General features: G+C 41.9%; 1 protein-coding gene across 6 annotated transcripts in view; it reads left to right on the top strand.

Annotated features, from left to right (window-relative positions):
• Positions 1 to 17,900, top strand: part of chl1b (cell adhesion molecule L1-like b) — a 60,658-nt gene extending 42,758 nt beyond the window's left edge. For 5 of the 6 annotated variants that reach the window (XM_070959973.1, XM_070959969.1, XM_070959972.1 and 2 more), the window contains 13 exons: positions 47 to 212; positions 308 to 432; positions 782 to 883; positions 1,209 to 1,406; positions 1,625 to 1,695; positions 2,470 to 2,692; positions 4,075 to 4,190; positions 4,423 to 4,627; positions 4,760 to 4,882; positions 7,987 to 8,166; positions 13,363 to 13,494; positions 14,656 to 14,728; positions 16,345 to 17,900. In XM_070959973.1, coding sequence (XP_070816074.1) covers positions 47 to 212; positions 308 to 432; positions 782 to 883; positions 1,209 to 1,406; positions 1,625 to 1,695; positions 2,470 to 2,692; positions 4,075 to 4,190; positions 4,423 to 4,627; positions 4,760 to 4,882; positions 7,987 to 8,166; positions 13,363 to 13,494; positions 14,656 to 14,728; positions 16,345 to 16,549 — 1,919 coding nt within the window. In that variant the 3' untranslated portion in view covers positions 16,550 to 17,900. Of the gene's footprint in view, positions 1 to 46; positions 213 to 307; positions 433 to 781; positions 884 to 1,208; positions 1,407 to 1,624; positions 1,696 to 2,469; positions 2,693 to 4,074; positions 4,191 to 4,422; positions 4,628 to 4,759; positions 4,883 to 7,986; positions 8,167 to 9,388; positions 9,419 to 10,277; positions 10,350 to 13,362; positions 13,495 to 14,655; positions 14,729 to 16,344 lie in introns of all 6 variants that reach the window. The other variant, XM_070959974.1, reaches the window with a different exon arrangement.
• Positions 17,901 to 20,945: the final 3,045 nt, after the last annotated feature.

Raw genomic sequence — 20,945 nt, 5'->3', positions numbered from 1 at the left:
GCTCACAGTCCTTCAAATGTAACTAATACTGTTATGCCTATGGAAGATCCCACTAGAATAGTCGTGCCCCCAGAGGACCTGAGGATCTTAATAGGTACCACAGCCCAGCTCTCATGCCTCGCAGAGTACGACAAGTCCTTCAGCAACGACTTTGAGCTCCTGTGGGAAAAAGATGATATGGAGGTAGCCCTCAACTACACTGAGAATTCAAGGTAGGCTAGTGATTTGCCTTTACAGTATTGTGGACTTAATCCCAGTCATTTTGCTTTTGTCAGTCAATATTGTGTCTCCGTCTTTCTGTCAACAGATACTTTGTGGAGGATGGTACTCTTCAGATTATCAATGTAAGCCACAGGGACCAGGGTGTGTACACATGTGTGGCAAGAACTCCGGTGGACCGAGACACGGCCTCAGTGCTGCTCATGGTGTTAGGTGAGCTAACATATGACCAATATTTCTGCTCTGAGCCAAAAGATCAGAGAACCCTGGTGCCGCACATTCATGAATGGATCAATATGTCAGGAAACCAAAGCAGAGCATGAACACACAGACCATGGCTTTATTAGTGCAGCACTGTGTCTGACAATCACACTTCTGAGATATTTTTGACATTTTAAAGTCTAAAAGAAATAGTGGCAGCCCCATGCAGTGATGCAGCTCGTTCCACATCCTCTGGCACTCAGGATCATTTGATTGAACATTTGTTCTCTTGGCCTTTTTTGCGGCAGTAGATTGATGCATCTGTGATTTTCCAAAACCATGTGGTTGTGATGGTTTTCAGATGTCCCTGATGCACCTGAGTACTTGGTACTGTCTGAACACAAGAGCAAAAGTGTGAAACTGAAATGGATCCCTGGGGATGATCACAACAGCTCAACCACAGGTAAAAGGAGCATCTGTGTGTGCAGGTGTCAGCGCGTGAAGTACAGTACACGCTGAAATCATTGCTTCTTGCAGTGAATGGTATTAATATGACAATTTTGGGCATCATTCTGCATGTAAATGGATTTGTTTGATAGCATCTTGTACAATATGAATCTATTATTGATTCATCCAAGCATGAGTTATGATTAGTCTCCCTGAGGAATATACAAGCCCAAAGCAGGGTTTGAGGAGTTTTCTGCACAGCTGGTGGTTAGATAAGCAATCCTTTGGCAAGAACCATAGCAGCGAGGGATCGCTCTGATTGTCTTTCTGCCTGTCAACAGAGTTTATTATCGAGTATGAGGAAAGCCAGTGGGAGCCAGGAAACTGGAAGGAGCTGCTCCGAGTACCCGGGAACCACAACTCAGCTGTGCTCAAACTTCATGGCCACGTCGACTATCGCTTCCGCGTGTCTGGTGTTAACACTGTAGGGAGGGGTCCTTCCAGCGAGCCCACAGAGAGATACAAAACCCCTCCGGCAGGTCTGAGACATCCTCCTTTCGTTGTCTATTATACTCTTTCATAAGGTCCTCCAGTCCACTTGAGCTGCCAACACTGCTGCTCTGTGAACAATAAAACACTCAGACCTACCACATAATTCATTCCATTTTTGTTGAAATCTGCTCTCTTGTGTGCCTATTCATCAGAGATTTCTTCCAGTAACAATGCCGACAAAATCTATATTCTTTCTTTTCTGCAGCTCCTGACAAGAACCCTGAAAATATCAAAATTGAAGGTCATTTACCACATGAAATGGATATTAACTGGGAGGTAAGAAACTGTTTGGTCTTTCATCATCATCAGCAGCTACCTTTAGATGGTTAATTATTCACATCTGCTATGGTTTTTGGAAGTCAAAGAATTTCTCCAAGAGAGCACATGAGATGTTATCAATGTTTCATGGGCAATTACCAATAGAAAATAAGAAATAGAAACGGCCCACTTTTGAAATTTCCTTCTCTGGTACAGATCTTTAGAAACACAATTTTCTGGGATCACTCTGCATAAGTTTCCATTGAAAGCTGCTCCTTTGCTTTGATTAGAAAGAGAAAGGGAGCTATGGAAAGAGAATTTTTCTTTTAACACGTACAGTTATATGTTCAGCTTTATTGTAGAAACATCACTTATTATCTGATTGCCCTGTTATGGTAACGTAGGTCTCCGGATCCTGCATTCATGAGCTCTCCTACTGTTAATGATTTGCCTTTGTGGATAATGGTATCTCATTCTATTTCTCATGGTCCAACTTCAGTGAGGAGATAAATCTTTTCATCTGCGATGTCTTAGCAAGGCCTATATCAAAGAAGAGCCATGCTGCTAGACCAGGTCAATTGTTCCATTGTTTTATTAGATAGCAGGATAAAACACTGCCAGCCTTCCAAGCACAGTTCACTGGGCTGGCTTGTCATTTTAATCCCACAGAGGCAGTGACATTGAGCTGTGTAATACAAGAAGCGTCTTATGCAACTGTGAATATCTCTATGAAACTATTCTCACCATTGTTCTTCCTTTTTATTTTTCCTTTCTTTTCCCTCCATTATTCAGCCCTTGTTACCCATTGAGCACAATGGTCCTGGTCTGGAGTATAAGGTGAGTTACAGGAGACAGGACATGGAGGAGGACTGGAAGGAACACATGGTGAAGAGACACTCATTTGTGGTGAAGAATACTCCCACCTTCGTGCCCTATGAGATCAAGATCCAAGCCAGGAACCATCAGGGCTGGGGCCCCGAGCCCAAGATAGCAACTGGCTACTCAGGAGAGGACTGTGAGTCATGATAGCCAGTACTGATCTTTGTTGTTTAATGTTTTTTTTTTTTTTTTTTTTTTTTTTTTTATTAGCTGGCTGGACGGAACAGCTGACTGTGAGTAATGTGAAAGAGGTCACTCACGTTGACGAACCCACAAGGATCTATCTCATGCAGCTCAGCAGTTCCCTGTATCTCTAGGGACTGAGCTATCTTTTAATTTGTTTCATTTTTAAAATTAAAAAGATATGCTATATGTCAAGCTACATTTGACTTAGCTGATATATTCTCATGAGTATGCATCTAAATCTAAATGCCTCTCATTTCTGATACTTTTCATGAAGGCTGTTATTGACTGTTGAGCTAAGGTGGTATTCATTTGGAGGATCCACTCACTGGAATAAACTCACCTTTTTTAACTTGTATACAAGTTATTTTGAGGAAAAAATCAAACTTAAATGGTCTTTAGGGGCTGTATGATTTGCTCTAAAAGTCAGGTGCTTTTTAAAAAAAGTTGCTAAACGGGTCGAAACCAAACCTAGCAAGAAAGTTTTCTTGTGACAAATCAAATTGAATACAGTGTGTCCTGACGAGATGGCCAGACCTTTGAATATTTGCATCTGTTTTCTTGTTGCTGTTTTATCAGTGAAAAGAAATTGCAATAGTCCTGGTACATAAAATTGATTATGCGTCTGGAGTTTACTGACTTCAACTTGTTTGCTTTTGAGTACTGAAGTTCACAAACTTTCCACTCACCTCTTGCTGCCATTTGGATCTGCCAGAGTGCAAAGCAGCCAGCGTAGCTTTAGGATATGTGATTTTATGGAGAAAGATGTGGTTTAATTAAAAAAAACTTTTTTTTCGCCTTTCTGCTAGACTCTGATATTTTCAGCTGCAGTATTCCAATGGACTTTGTGAAATGATTTATTTATAAGCTTTGTGATTTTGTTGAAATATTTTAAAGTTGGGCTTTTTTGCTGTAGTATTTACAGCTTCTCAAGACAAACTCAGCCTGTATAGACGTTTGCTGTATTTCCTGTGTTTAGCTTTCTTCTGGACTTGCCCCCAGGAAGTCACCTCAGGTCATGACTCTTCCCCTTGTGTCCTCACTCAAATGTGGTGTTAAGTGCAGTTTTTACAACCTTTAGCTCAATAGTTTCATCAGTTACATTAGATTTTGTGACTTCAGGTAGAGTCCAGAGATCCAGTGATATCAGTCCCTAATAGCTATTCTTGTAAATAGGTGATCACAGTGTAGCTAATTGTATAGTATTTTTGGTATTTGTTTTTTGTTTATTTGTTCATTTCTGATTGGTTTATTATAGTCTTTCCTCACAGCTCTTGTTTTTCCTTGACTCACTTTCAGCTTACTGTAGATTGTGATGTGTGTTTGCCTTTGCAGTTCCCTCTGCTGCACCTGATGATGTAGCCGTGGAGGTGATGAACAGCTCAGTGGTCAAGGTTAGCTGGATGCGTGTACACAAGGACAAGTTACATGGACATCTGGGAGGCTACAGGGTAATACCTCAAAAACAGACTTGTGCTCTTAGACACAGCTTAAAAGGAATGGCCCTGACCTTGCTCTGAATGTTTGCTTCTCTTACCCCTCTCTGTCTCCTGTACTTGGCCAGCTCAATGCACAGGCCAGGAAAAACACAATAACTCATTCAGCATCCCTTCACACATATACTGTACATATTTACAAAGCTGTCTGCTGAGGATGCCTCTCTGTTTCTCATTCCCAATGTAGATAAGCTGGTGGCGTCTGCGCAGTCTGGTGGACTCAAAGAAAAGTCACGGAGACAAACACACTTTAACGTTCCCCGGGGACCGGAACCACGCCACGGTACCGGGACTGACTCCCTTCTCTGAGTACAGCCTCATCGTCATGACCTTCAACGGGCGGGGCAACGGCCCGGGCAGCCATCCCGTCAACTTCAAAACCCCAGAGGGAGGTAGGTTTGTGGAAAAACAGCATGGAGTGTATTGATTCACAACTACTGAAGAGAAAATCTAATAATAGCTAAGGAAACTGGGTTGCAGGATTTCGCTGCTTACTGTGTGTATTACCTTCTTTGCCCCCACAGTCCCAGAGAAAAATCCTGTTTTCAGGGTCACTGATGTACAGAAGCATACTGTCTCTCTGGTGTGGGCCCCGCCATTGGAGCCTAATGGGATTCTCACTGGGTACCTCCTCGAGTATCAGCACAGTACGTATCCCCACGCCTCATCCTTAACTTTAACTCAGATATAATGGTGATGCCACAGGGATGGATTGTTTTTCTCTTGTGGTTAATAGCGTTTACATTCCTCTGTTCCTTTTCAGCTTGTACCCTCTTCATTAAAAAAAAAGAACTGACTATGTACAAAAGCACAAAGGCCATATATTTCAATTTGGAGACACTAACTGCATATCAGAGACCTGAACAGCCTCACTGCTTTACTGTAAATGCACAGCCTCCACCTCCATGTTATATTGTATTGTGTTGATACAGTATGTACAGAAGAGGAGTGTGTTGGTAAGAGAAAGGAAGAGGATCTTTGGCTTCTTGGTGATTGTCTAACCCATGATCCTCAGCACAGAAAGGAAAATCATTGTGCTGCTCTAATAGGGCTGGGGTCATATTGAGATCAGAGTGTGTGTATAGGAGACATGTCAGGGTGATGTCTGCTGGCCTGCGTGTCACAATCATGGCTCAGCTAGTGCTGACCAAGGCCACTGTGTCACAGTCTGTTAAGGTTCAGTTTTACTGACCTGATCCTGTCCGCAGGGGACACCTTCACCATAGCTCTCAGTCCCGGGGGACACCAGCACCAAGCACATCCCATGTGTGCGCACACTTTGCTGTCCTTAAGCAAAAGTCATAACCAAGCTAATGACTAACTTCAAACAACGTCTTAGTGCCGCATTTCCCGGCTAATTAAGTTTGATTTGGTGGTTGCACAAGAGGGCCAAGTGTCATACAGTGTTTGAGGAAAGGACGTTTTCATTGTGCCACAGCAATAAAGCTGATGGACTCTTTGAAGTGTGGCTTTTTTGAAGTCTCCTTGAAGGAAGTCATGCGTGAAATGTTGATGATAATGTAGCCAGCTGTCAGTGGATCATCGGTGTGACAAGTGAAATCTCAAGCTGCAGAACAGCTGTATTAGGGCTACGCCCATCTTCATGGCAGCTTTTAATAGCTTCACATCTCACAGGTTTCACAGGAGGGCCTGGTGTGACAACACACTGAGTTTGCAGCAAAACCAGCATGTGTAAATGGTTAAACTAAACCTGCATGTTTTCTTACATGATACCTATTGATCATTGTATCAAGTTCTCACCAAACAAGATAAGGCGTGCTGATAGATGTGGAGGAATACAGCAAGTAGATGTGCACTTGAGGTTTTTCCTCTATGAGTCCACTTTGTAGTGATAATAATAGCTGTTCACTGACCTCGCACAGAAAGGTTTTGTCAGTACCCTTTCCTAAATAGATTTCTGAATGTAAAGGCTAAATGTATCCTAAAGTTCCCCTGACTCCTGAGTGGGTGGCATGGTCACACTGCATTAAAGAGCTGTTAACCCACTCTAAAGCCTGGGGCAGAGTAGACTAGTCCAGACTAAACAACTATTAGCCTGCCTCTCAGGAATCTGGTCACACCACTTGACAAAACAAAGATAAGGGTGCGACAAAGGAGAAGCTGAGAGCTCACACTCCATCTATTCTGTCATTTCAAAATATGTTTCCTATTTGCTCACAAACGTTTACTGTTATACACTTAAAATACACACTGCATTATTGTTCTCAGAGTGGAGTAGCTGCAGTTTGCATTACACAGCAGATGTGTTTATCTCGGTGCATTTTTCAGCTCCTCTTTACTTGAGTTACTGCAGAGTGATGTAACAATGGGGGGCCAAGTGAAGTTTGAACTCCACTGATCTGAAATATCTACACAAGTGGGACTGAAAAATGGCCTTGGCTTCAATTCGTTCTCCTTCTCTTCCCATTCGAGTCCAACTCATTCTGACTGTCAGGTCACTCAGATCTCAGCACTGGTGAGTCTTGGTCTGTTTCACACTGCACCAGGCCAGCCATATTTGGCCCAGCAGGCCTTGAGAATTCTTGGAGATATTTTTGTCTGAAGTCAGTGGAAGAGCCAAAGTCAGCAGCCTTCAGCCAGTTTAGCCCATAAGATCATATCCACCAGCTGTCAGGCCTGGGTGTTTCCAGATAAAGGGGAAAGTGTCCATCCACGGGGTAGAAACATGATGCTTGTGGCCTCTTCTCTGTAGCAGACCGGATTGCATGATTTACCACAAATGGACCATTTTTGTCTCTTGAGACAAAACATAAAACAAATGAACAACAAAAAAAAAAGTTAGGATGTCTGATAACAGTGGGTGGTGTCCAGGCAAAAAGAGAAACTGACAAATACATTCTTTTCATTGTTTCTGTTGCCTCCTACCAGAGAGACGTAGCACCTCTTTCACAGCAAAGGTCACCTCGACACCTGCTGTGTTTGTTTTTGTTACAAAGAACATAAATGCCACCTCCTGACCTACTGGGCTGCTTTACGTACTGAAAAATGAGATCCCATCACAATGTAGCCAGAGACAACACCAATAAATTCTAGTTGTGAATGTGCAGGACACAATCTGTTTGTTTGTCAAATGCAAATAACATTTTAAAGGCGTATTAATCCAAACAAGCAAATGACAAGTTGTCTTTCGTTAAAGCCAAAAAAAGCAAATGTGGAAGCCAAAATGACAAGTGACATTTGCTTTCTTTGGCATTGCTGAAATGTCTTGTGATTGTCAGCTGGAAATATGTTGAAATGCCAGTGGAGAGTTTTTTGCTTCCCATCAGAGTGCAAGCTGAAAGTTAAACATCTCAGTGTGTACAGGAAGTACAGGAATCACTCAGTCATTAGAGAAGAAAATATCCAAGAACCTTTTGGTTTTTCTCTATTTCTGTCAGCCGTCTTTGAAAAGCATGCATGAGTAATTGCAGCTGAGCTAATGGCCGCTAACCCTCAGCGACAGTATAATACCATCAGGACAAATTATTGATAATGAGCAAGAAGGCAGAGAACGGGCTGCTATACGGACCGTGAAATGTTCCTTGTTTTCCTGCATTTTCAATGTTATGACAATTTCATCTCTAAATGATCTCCTAAATGATCATTTGTTAGCCCCTTATGCCTTGTATGTCCCGTCTGTGCCTACCACCAGCTTCCCAATAAGATACCCCTAGTATGCATGATATTTACGCTATTATTTCTGGACTCCAATCTTAAGTATTGACCTTTTTGTTGCCATTTTTACATCTAGTCAATGACACTGAGGAAGTGGGGCCGTTGCAGACAGTAGACATCAGCAACCCCGACACAACCAAGTGGATCCTGCGCGACTTGGACCCTGTGAGCAAATACAAGTTCTACCTGCGCTCCTGCACCACGGTGGGCTGCGGGCCCGTTGTCAGCGAGGAGTGCACCACTACCCTGGAAACAAGTGAGTGATGGAGGGTCCAGAAAGCAATTGACTAGGTGGTGTATGTGTGGGTGGGATGGGTGAGTGAGTTGCTTCCTGGTGGAGACAACGAGAACACAGACGAGCTTTGAGGTGCAGAGACGGCTGGGTAGAATTCAGACTAAGTGAAACAGGTGACAAAGCCATTTCACTGTTTCAGAATGGCATTGAACTAGTGGAATATGATATATGCCTGGGCAGCCAAGCATTTCATATCTCCATGTAAGTATTTTTTGTGGATAAACAATTTCATATGGGTGTAGTGGAGGTTTTCATTTGTCACTGTCATGAGAGAGCAAGTGCTTATTGATTGGACGGAGAGTGCGAGCATGAAACAATCAGCTAAGAAAGAAAATTGCTTTGAGCAGGAGGGAAACTGAAGGTTTTGATTCTGAAAATTGTGTAATCATGGAAGAGTTGATGGGTAAGTAATCATAATGAGCCAGCTTGTAGCATGTAATCCCTTCTTTTCAATTACATATCATTTGTAGAGGACTGCACGCCATACTTCAGCTGGCTCAGAATCAAGTCAAGCTTGCAGGCGGCGGTATGAACGATTGGATGGGAAATGAAACAGGAAACTGTACGTGGATTTAACTGAGCGTCAGTAAAATGGACTGCAACAACAGATACTGTCAGCATAAACAATCAGGTGGCACTTTTAATACAAATGCACTGCAAAGAAATTCAGTGTGTCATTCAAGTTGTGTTATGCAAGACAAGAAGTCACTGCAGGTGGTGAATATGCGAACGATTACTTAGCGTTGACTGGAAGAAGCTTTACAATCACAGAAAGAAACTTAATTGGCTCTTTGGGGTTGTTTATTTGCATGCTGAAAAGCCAGCAAAAATGATTACAGGGAGAAGGACTCATTTTTTTATGTACTGAGCTACAATTTTGTGTCGCTATTACATGTGTGTGCGTGAGACTCTCAAGATTTGAGCCTGAAAGTTATTCATGGCAGCTGTACTATCTGTGTGTGTGTGTGTGTGTGTGTGTGTGTGTGTGTGTGTATGTCCATGTTGTTTCTGTTAATTGTCCTCTGCCTGCTTTCTCTGACGCCACTAAAAAGCGCATTGCTTTGAGCATTGCTTTTGATCGAACAGTGTGTACTGTTAATGCTTGTGAAACGTCTGCTTAGCAATGTGTTGTTTGTCCCTTCTTTTATTTCTTTCATTTCTTCTTCTTTTTTTTTCCCTGCAGCTTCCACTTTGGCTTCCACTGTTCACCTCAGTATGTAGATCTGTGTTCATGTAGAAACTGAAGCACATCGTACCAACTCACACAGTCTCAAACTGCCCTGAAATACTCTTCACTTCATTTTAGAATTAGCACTTCTAAATATGCTGTATGTTGGTTTGCCATGTGTAACAGTTACGAGTTGTATTTTAGATAGTTGGTGCATGCTTTAAATTTAGGAATGTGGACAGGTGTGGATGCTACAGGCCTGAATTTATCAGCAGGTTTTCAAGCGTCAAACCAACATATTTTATTTTGCCTGTGCAGAATTAAAAAGCTCCAAACACTCCTCTGCAGATAATTGACCTTGTCTGCTGTTTGCCCTTGCCATCAGCAGAGAGCACTCTGATGCCTCCTTTCATTAGAAAAATGTCAACTTCTTCTTAGATAAAGTTTGTGGCTTCCTCTCGAATAGCAATGATAATGAGTAACCTAATTATAAATTCACATTAATCTAGGCTCATTAGTGACTGTAAACGAATATTGACTTTTATCCTATTAACAGCAGACTGAGTACAACTTGTCTGACTCAAGCTGAGGAAATAAATGATGCTTTAAGAGCCAAACCCAGGAAGAGTGTCAGACACGCCACACATCTGTCCTTCTTCCTTTTAATGATGCGCAAAAAGAAAATGAATTCAAGATCAATTCAAAGCCAGTCTCACCTCGTGTATAAAAGAAATGTTCAAAGTAGTTTTTGGATTCTAGATTATGTTTCAGCATAGATATGTAGTCCTCATTATTAGTTACTAATGTTAGAGTTTAGCTGACAGCAGCATGTATGCTAACAGTAGACTGTAGCGCCCCAAGCTCTTTTCCAACTGATAACCACAAGGTATGTCTTTCTTTTCAGGCAAGTCAGCTTCCCCCTCACCTCCAAGCCCTCCAAAGTCCCCAGTGACCAAACCCACTCGTTCCACCATAGGTAGAGCTGCAGACACAACAAGCATCAAACCACAGTGACAAAGAAAAACAGTGAAATAAATATGGAAAAATATGAAACCAGATACATGCTTTGTCAGGACGTTGTGCCGTTGCTAGGTGACATGATAACCCCCGGACTCATTTGCTTGGCTGTTGGCTCAAAGTAACTCGATAGCACAAAAACAAAGACACAAAATTCCTCTATATTCCATAGGCTAATTAGCTATTTGAGGTATGGTTTTATAGTTTATCTTGTTTCCAGTAGAGAGGTGGTGGTAATGTTAAGCAACAACTCAATTTTATTCTTTGACAAGTGCATACTGATGAAAAAGGTGGTTTTAGTTTCTCTGCTGTACCACGGGGGAAATCTAGGAAACTAGATCTATATCCTGAGCCGACAGTGTAGCAGTAGAGTGTAGTCACTTGAGGGGGACAAATATGTCTAATTGTCAGTGATTGATTTGTTGGGCCCTTGTCCCCCCTGTACACGTCACTGTATTGACCCAACAGTCATCTGACATTTCCATATAATCTTCAACTGGGTAAACAGCAACGCGCTCTGGGACAAGAGGTTGTCCATGGCAGCATCTGAGCTGAGAGAAAATAGCGCGGAGGAACGTCCTCCTGGGCCATGCCAGGGAGGTGTGAGCGCATACTGGGAGGGTGATATTTACAGGACACTGAGATAAGTGGATAAGTGGAAGCTGTTGAAAGCTCCTATATCAGAATATTTTCTGGCCTCTCCTTATGAAAAAGCCTCCTGACTTTGAAGGGGCGTCTTGCAGGGCATCAGCTACCTGCTGGGCAAGCATCTGCTTTCTGCAGCATTTAATAGCAAGCTGAGGAGCGCTGGTGACAAACCCCGGCAGCCAGCCTTGGGATATTTTTAGTGCGGGGGCCTGTGTCAGTCAGAGTCACTGCGCAGTTCCAATGATTGGAATTACTGTAGTTGCAGACTAATCTATCAACATTAGTCAGAGAGTGTCATTTGCAGTGGTCGGGATGGGCAGCACAGACGCAGGTGTCCTTGTGTGCTGAATTATCACCTGAGCAAATAATGCACCTGAGCTGGAGACACAGCAGAAGATTTGCATGTTTGCCATGGGGAAATGGAGTGGATTGTGCTTTGTCGACCAGCTTAGACAGCTGCTGTCAAAGCATACTTTTCCCATACTAATGATGCACATCATTCACTACATTATTAGATTTTTTTTTCTTCCCTCTTGGGGATCAAAAGGCGTTACATTACGTGATCTGTGGTAGATAAAGAAAATTTCTTTGAGGTAGACAGAAGAAATGTGCTCTTGCTTTCCAAGCAATTGACATAAAAATAGGATTATTAATGGCCACCAATAATTGGATACATCACAGAAAAAGAATATAATCAGGTCTGTGGCTACCATTGAGTCACTAGTTTTTATTATTTTCTGACATTTAATAGACTAAATGATTAATCAGTCGATCCGAAAGTGATTTATTAGTTAATATATAAAGAAAATAATCATTAGTTGCAGTCCTACTAAACATCTTTAAGTAGGACTGTTATTAGGAAGATAATATTAAACAGAATATAATAAATGTATGTAGTATAGTATGTCTTCACCATAATTGTTTTGATCGTCTCTTCTGGTTCATAAAAATTCTGTTGGGGTAAATTGGTATTTCTAAATCCCCTGAGTATAACAGACAATTTCTGGATGGTGCTGACCAGAATGTGTGTGTATGTGTCTGTGTGTGAAATATGATATAATGATGATGTAAAATAAGAACCATATGAAAATATAGAATGCTCAAAAATCATCAGACAGTTTTGATGGCACATCTCTCTCAAGATCTCTGCACATCTCCATTTAGTGTAACAGGCTCCACCTGTGATTCCATTTCCATAATCCACATTACTGGTGTCATTTTTATTGTTGAAGGATTCACCCGATGTCCGCCTCTGTCAGGTGTAATTGATGCCTCCTTACACTAGTGTTAGGAAACATAAGAGCACACTCGGCTCTTTTATAGGAGGTGAAGAGCAGCGTCCTTCATCTCATAATGACAGCACTCCTTACCCCTGCGTGATGGCTTCGTCCTTTACTAACCCTTCTTTCCCATTTCTCTCCTTTCTCATCTTCTCTCATTTCTCCGTCAGCCCCGGCCCTGTTGAATGTTAGCTCAGCTGTTAGCGACAGCTTTGCAAATATCAGCTGGATATTTGGAGGAGAGCACACAAAGTTTTATATTGCATATATGAACAACCGTAAGCTCATATTTCCTCTGTTCGTTTCTCGATGTTGTTAGAGTGATTCAAAGTAAATCCTGTAGGTGAAACATCTCATTCCTTTAGATGTGTTGTGTCTGAAATGGTCCTTCGTGTCTGTTTATTCATGGCTTCACTAGACTCAATAGTTCCGTGTTCTCATGAGTACTAACTCATTCTGATCATCCACCCTCTGCACAGGTGAGGGTCTCTGGAAGATATCAGAGGCCTTAAACACCTCTAAGACTTTCCACATCATTGATGGACTGGAGCCTGGGACAGAGTACACTGTGCGCCTTATTCCTAACAGCTGGGTTGATAATTCTAGTATATTTGAAGATATTATCTCGACCAGGTCTGCAGGTGAGGAGGGAAACAAAAAAATCGCTCAGACTGAAACACAAACAAGCTTAAAGAAAAGCAGGCAAAACTAATTGACCTCTCATTGAACAGAGTGCAGGTGCACCCAGCGCGTCCTTGAGCAGTGACTCAAGCCGCGGTGTGTGGTCCTTTGCCGTGTCACTAGGATTTAATTTAGCCGCACAGCCTCGCTGAGCGGAATTACATTTGTACAGCGTTCCTTACTTGATTAATTAGACAAGCAGGATTAGCTGTTTAATATTAATACTGGACCATTTGCAGCAGCAGCTCACCCTTCCACCTCTGCCTTTGCATCAGATAGGCTTTGTCGATTGTAAACATTCAATCAAGTGTCCTGATGAAAAGGCCAAGGTGTGTCAAAGTCGCCGGGTTTTGTTCTCCTCAGGTCTGGCCAGCATCCACGGAGGAATATCCACCCAGGGCTGGTTTATCGGTCTGATGTGTGCCATCGCTCTCCTCACACTCATTGTGTTGATCGCTTGCTTTGTCAACAGAAATAAAGGAGGAAAGTATTCAGGTAGGTGCTCACTCACAAGCACACACACACACACACACACGCACACACACACACACACACACACACACACACACACACACACACACGCGCACACACACACGCACACACACACACACACACACACACACACACACACACACACGCGCGCGCACACACACACGCACACACACACACACACACACACACACACACACACACACACACACACACACACACACACATCGCACCCTACTTGAATACTAATCACCCCTCTGAGCTTCATTATATTTCCATTTTGCAGTTTGTTGCTATGATAGAAATTATCAATCATCCGAGAAGCCATTTCAGGAATATGTAAGCTGATATGTTTTTTCTTTCTGGCCACAAAATTATTTTAATGCAAATTACCACAGAAAAAGGCTTGTGTATTGATAGGAAAATGAGTGTTTCTACTGTATGTCCAGCCTTTGAATTTTGCATTGTTTAGACACGCAGCATTTTCCACCAACAATCTAAACAAAGTGCAGCCCACAGCGAGACAAAATGCAAATGCTGCACATAGGGTGGCAGGGTATGATGACATAAGCTCTGTGGTATCTCAGTGTTATTCCTCCTGCTGGGGACACAAGAGCCCTTATCGGCTTTATTATTCACGGCTAATGGCCATCAGGTTGTCGTTTGGGCAGTGATCGCTCCACTCGTCAGCAGAAAGGAAGAGCGGGATTCAGCCCTGTCCTTTGTTTTCTCATTAAGTTCTCATTATCACCCGTAGCTCCAACAGCCTTTTCTTTCATTTGCTCGAGCCATGTGTGTTTTTTGCGTTACATAACATACACAAGTATGCATTTTCATTTGTTTTGGATTTATTTTTTATCATGAATTAAAAAGGAAAGCGAATACAGATATTTTACACAACATAAAGGTTGATTTTTCTATAAATTTACATTAATTATTAGAAATATTATATAGAGATGAATCCGAACTTTTCTGGAAACCTTTTTTTTTTTTTTTTTTGACATTTTGCAATCTTTTCTAAGGCTTGCACTGATCTTTCAGTCATTGAATAAGTGCAGGGAATCAGGGACTGAGACTCAACAATGTATCAGTCAGGGGACACAGTGATCTTCATCAGCTGCTGTCTCTTGTGGAAATCACTTATATCTTCTCTTTTTTTGTGAGCAGTAAAAGAAAAAGAGGACCTCCACCCAGACGTGGAGTCCCAGGGCATGAATGACGACACATTTTGTGAATACAGGTAAGCGTAACCCTCCGAGCACTATTTCACCACCTCACTGCAATTCACGCGCAACAGTTTATGAATTTCTCTCCTGCTAGCGGTTGTTTCCATCCCCTTCTCTCAGTAATTCTCTCTGCATCTCTCCCCTCGCTGAAAAGACAACCCAGCGTGCACGAGGTTCACGTGGAGCCTTACACTTCTTCTGTTCAAGACGTTTGATGGACTGAGTAACTGCAAAGTATGTGATAAACAGCAGTAGCATCCCTGAGCTGTTTACGCATCAGCATAGTGGTAGCATCCCTTTATAGGACATTGTGAGCTTAGATACAGTGTTATGTTGGTGTTGTGCAAGACGCTGCATCATAAAGGGAGCCGCGGGGCAGTTCAAGATGTTACCATTTTCTGTCCGGATGGAGCTAAATGCAGGCTGCCCAACACACAGCAGGAGGCTAAAACCAATCAGTGTAATTGAAAGCAGCTCATCTCCAGGGCAGTAACATCTATGCACGTTTCATTAATCCTTTAGTGGGCCAATTCATAACAGTCTACCGCAGTATGAGTCCCAGTGTAATTCTCCAATCAGTGGGATCTGCACAGCACAACAAATGCTGATGTGATGAAGTCAAAAGTGGCTCAGTATGACAGGATTTATACTTTGTAACGTTGACTCCAGGAGCTGTTTGCACCAGCTATTAATGCATTTTTCACAAAGTTTGTATTTAGAGACCCTCCAAGTAGAAACTACAAGCGAGTTTCACCAGGAAGTGACTGCTCCCAGCTATGGAAGACTTTCAAAAGAAATATGTAATGTGTTAATTTCGACGTGCTGGTAGGTGGATTTTGTTACCTGGCTAGCTGTTTCCGTCTGTTTCCAGTCTTTATGCTAAGCTAATCCGCTGCTGGTGGTAGCTTCATATTGACTGGACAGATATGAGAGCGGTATCAGTCTTATCATGGAACTCTGCCCAAGAAAATGTTTGTTTTCTATACATACACACAGAAATATATATGTGTCTGAATGAACAGTATCATTGTGTCCCTTGTTGTTGTTGTTGTTGTTGTTGTTGTTGTTGTGTTTCTTATTTTTGTAGTAGTGTAGTGTAATTTTAAAAAGTTTCCAGGGTGATATGCAACCTAATTGAACTGATTTGTAACCTAATGTGAGAAAATTCTTGTGACATAACGAGGCTGAGTTTGACCTGTCCAACAGCTGGTGCAAGTGGCTGAAGGGTTCGGGTCCATGAAGTTACTTATGAACCTTATCATATAAACGCAGATAATATGTAGTAATGTGGTAGATCAAAGGCATTACAGGACCACTTCATGTGCAGCCTCAACAGGCAGCAGTGGCTTAATGTCCCCTTCAATATCTCATTTCTCTTCGTCATCGCTTTGTCATATGCATTGATGCAGATGTAGTGCAATGATTAATATTATTTATATTTCTCAACATGTGCATCTCTGTGATTATCTCCCATTGGTCAGCCAAAGGTAAATGCTAATGTCAGTCACAGAGGCTCATGGTAGAGGCAGTGATGGCTCGAGCCTGCACACTCCCGTCCCCTGCAATAAGCCACAGAGTGAAGCCATGGGTGAAATGAGGTGATTCTAAATCCACTGTGCCTCTCTTGCAGCGACAACGATGAGAAGCCACTGAATGGCAGCCAACACTCGCTGAGCAGAGAGATCAAAGCACAGGACAGTGGGGACAGCCTGGTGGACTACGGCGATGAGGACGTTCAGTTCAACGAGGATGGCTCCTTTATCGGCGAGTATGCCGGGCGAAAGGAGAAGAGGGTGTCCACTGAGATCAAAGCCACTGTTCAGACCCCAGCATGAGGAGCGGAACCGCCATCCATCGTCCCCTGGACACCGTTTTCATTAAACCTGCTGGGAGGAACAAATGAAAGAGGAAATGAACATTATCCATACCGAGCACAAGTTTTGTGTCAAATGTAATGCGTCATTGCCACTTGCACACTGCCACTCTCATTTTATAAAGTTCTGTTTTGTCAAGTTGCAGCAGAATGACCATTACTAAATACTGTGTATATATAGTGTATATTGTGTGTGCGGAGTGTCTTTTTTTTATAATTATTATTACACAAAAAATTTAGAGGGCTTGGTTTTTCTGATTTCAATCTCCGTTACTTCAGCTGCAGTGCTGTTTGTACAAATGTTTCAGTCTCCATTGTACACCATTATATGCAGCTTTGCCTCCAATGTCATCCTGTAGCAGACCACAGATGTGGGTATCGAGAAGTGGGGATATCAAGTTGATATTTTTCGATTGCAGCAAAGATTACTGACCTTTTATATTTGAAATGGATTCATTAAATCTGATGTAAGATGTGTATGAAAGTTGCCTATTAACTTATTTTTTTCCTGTGGTTTTCTACCTGACAAAGTAACAAGGACATTTACATCGTGTATGCTTACATATCATGAGCTCTGAGTCCTGAATCACCCTGTGAAGTTAGAGGAACATATAATTTAGTATTGTGTCTTGTTTAGCATTTAGATTCATTGGTCAGTATAAATCACACACTTCAGTCTGTGCTTACTATAACTGCCCATTACACATCACTGCCGACAAGATCTGGAAGAGATTTTGTAAAAAAGTAATCCATTACACTTCACGTTTACCATTCAAACTTATGTAAATCAGTCATTCACCTTTTTGTAACACCGTAATTTGTAGTCTTATAACCCAAATTAAGACTGCGGTGACATCACAATGACATTATCAGGGTTATTCTTGCAGACTGGACTCCTCCAGAGCAACAGAACATTACACAATGGTATTTGCACACTGAATCACACTCTCCATGGTCCATGAACATAATGACTTCCATGTGTGAATTGGTGGAGTGCCCGTTTAAGAAGAGTGCAGAAAACCTGTAATGGATTTTTTGTAATCCGATTACTGTAATCTTATTGCATTTGATATTTTCCAACCCTGCTGAGATAAATATAGTGTAGTCACTGTTACATCAGTCTAAACCAGCCTTACTCTGTTACTTTCAATGTCCTGCCATTCAAAACACAAGCATCATGTTCTGCATTATGGTCAGCACCATATTCAGAAAAATTGCAACATTCTGAAAAGAAAAGAAAAAAAAAATCACTCATTGCATGTCCAGAATGGTAATTGGTGTTTTTGATGTCATTAAATTGTTTTACTTTCTTACATCCTGGTAATGGTCTGACTGCCTTTTTGGTCACAAGTGTCACTAAAGGAGGGTCATTAATGTTCATGATATCTAAAGTTCTGTTTGTATTTCCTCCTCAGATGAATACATGACTGAATTTATCTCTCCAGTCAGCAGCAGATATGACTTGAGACACAGCAGTTCCTGGTGACACGTCCCGATTCCTTCTGAATAAAAGAGAAGATGCTTGACTAATTGTTCCCATTTGCGGTATGACTTTAGCAAATGTCGTGCAGGGTCGATTCTCTGAGTTTAGCATCTCATTTGATTACCTGGACTGCAGGAGAGAATCGTGAGAAATCAGTGGGCTCAGGCAAGCAGTGGATCGTGGAGCAAGAGCTATAATCATGTCTGATGGTTGATAGTAGGGAGAAGAAAGTGTCAGCGTGAGGGTTCTCACCACATGGGTCACATCTGCCTCAGATACTCTGTCATCACTCAGCCAGGTTTGCCTCATTTAGAGGCTCCAGCTTTCATAAATACGACCTTCAGGTGTTAACGGACCCTCTGATAGCCATATTGAAGGTCCTCAGCTCTTTGGCAACAGTTTGAACAGCTGGACATGTCTATGCACATGCAGTCAGTGGTGTGGGAAGCTACTTACAGAGCTTAATACTGCAACATAGCAGTTATTGATCATTATTGAGGGAAACTTAATTACATCACAGCTAGAGAAATACAGTTTCGACAAAGCTTCTTTGAGAAAATACTTTGTAAAAGACAAAATGATACACAGGTAAAGGATTTGTTGGATTTGAGCGTTTATCATACAGTCATGCAACACTCATATTGCCATATGTACATACATTGGAAGAGTCAGTCAGTGTAAAAATTCATGTTGTCCACACTGGCAGTGAAGTGTTCATACTGAAAACAAAACTAAAATGAGACTTCAGCAGTCTCAGTTAGCTAAATGAAGTTGCTACAGCAACCCCAGATTTATAGTTGTTGGAAAATCCACCAATAAGCCTTTCTACACTCATATGGCAACATAAGCACCGTTTAATCAAATCAAAAGTGGTTCAAGTCTATTACTACTACGAACACTTGTGATGACTAGAGTCTCACTATTATTATTTGTTCAGACAAAAAGCACAGCAACTTTTAGACCCTGTGTGATTGCGTACAATGTCTGCACAAGATGAAAATGTTTCAACTTGGTTAAAAGTCTGTGTATCACAGGGCTTAATGAATCTGATGAGAAGAAAAAGGAGAGACAGTGTAGGGAAATCACAGGAAGAAGTGCAGTCTCTGCTGACCTCTGAGTACAGTCACAAGTTGAGCTGAACACCACAGGGTGCCACACCATTCTTCTGACGGCTCATTATTCCAAAACCCCAGTGGTCTGAAAAATGTCCCATTGGACCAAAAGCCCAGTTATCCAACACCAGTTATTCCCAAAGCAAATGCCCATTGCTCTGAAGGCCCATTATTATACATAACCAACTTAACTGATATAATTCATATACTTATTTTTGCCCAAACCATGATGATTATGATGATGGAGGTGATATTGTGAGCTGTAGGTGTAACTGTTTTCCAGGTGTGTGAAGACGGAGTGGAGGGCAGCGGAGGCAGCATCCTCTGTGGATCTGTTGGTTCTGAATGCAAACTGAAGGTTCAGGGTGGCTGAAATCTTGTTTTTGATGTGTGCTGGACAACCAGTTTCTCAAAGCACTGAGACACTGCACTCTGTTTAAGGTACAGGAACGACGGAGGCTGTCTGAGCTGAGAACACTCTCCTGTGACACTGTTGTCGGTAATAACATCAACTAGCCAACTGGGACACATTCTTAGTCATTGGCATCGTCAGCGTTGAGCTTCCAGTGCTTTAGCCGGGAATGTTTTTTGACCAGCTCTGAATATTTCAGACAGAGGAAAAATGTAGAATCATCACTGAATTTGGTAAAATGGTAATTTAATTACCAACCACCCTCAGCCCCTACTGCTGCCTGTGTGTGGATGGAGCGTGGGTAGTTATTTAGTGTTATGATATATTAAATATAATAGATCATCATATCTATTATAGATCTATTATAGATTATAAATCACCAAATTTGAGATAAACTACATGGTTTTCACTGCACAGGAATAACTTGAAAAAAATGTAATCTGAAAAGTAGCTAGTAACTAAAGATGTCAAACAAATATAGTGCAGTAAAAAAAAAAAAGTAAATGACAGATGAATGGAAGGATAATGGATGCTTGGGGATTTGGTAACACAATTTGTGAAGTGCGAAGTGGTCGTAAAGTGGTCAAAACACCTGATATTCTCTAAAAGGTTCCAAACAATATAGCAGTTAAATAAAAATATTTTAAAAAAAATGAAACAAAACAAAACAAAAAACTGGTGCCATAGCTTTGAGAATTTTCAGCTGCCCTGCAGATGTCTGCTGTTTGCCCTGAACATCTGTCTCAACATTACTATTAAACCTTCAGTTTTAAATGAAATGTCATGTTTGCAGTCATCATACATTGCAGTAAAATAAAATTTAGACCACTCAGGCAGAACAGCAAGGGACCACCCCCCAAAAATGTGCACATCCTGTCCTTGACCACAGATGGTCTGGACTTGAGCCCAGAACTTGTCACTCCGAGAAACGCTGCTGTTCTTGGTACACAGTCAGGTAGGTCATCACTCCCAGCATCTTTATTCTTCATCTTCATATTCTTCTCACATCCACTGTGGATACTGATGGTGGCAGGTCCTCTGGAGGCAGAGTAGACTTGACGGCTGACTCTTTGTTGAGGAGATCAAAGTGAGCATAAACAGTGTTAAGCTCATCCGGCAATGTGACCTCACACATGATGGAGGAGCTCCTGCTTTTGTAGTCTGTGATGGTCTGGATTGCCTGCACGTATCTTTGGCGTTGTTGGTTTTGAGGTCTCTCTCCAGTTTCTCCTGATGTCCCCACTCTGGTGTTGTTGTATGCTTCCTTGTCATTTGACTGAAAGTCAGCTTTCTTTGGCTCTGCATAGAGCCCTCACCTCTACATTCATCCAGGCTTTCTGAATGGAGAATG

The sequence above is a fragment of the Chaetodon trifascialis genome, chromosome 3 (assembly GCF_039877785.1).
Source record: "Chaetodon trifascialis isolate fChaTrf1 chromosome 3, fChaTrf1.hap1, whole genome shotgun sequence".
NCBI lineage: Eukaryota > Metazoa > Chordata > Actinopteri > Chaetodontiformes > Chaetodontidae > Chaetodon > Chaetodon trifascialis.
This window is presented reverse-complemented; position numbering and strand designations above follow the sequence as displayed.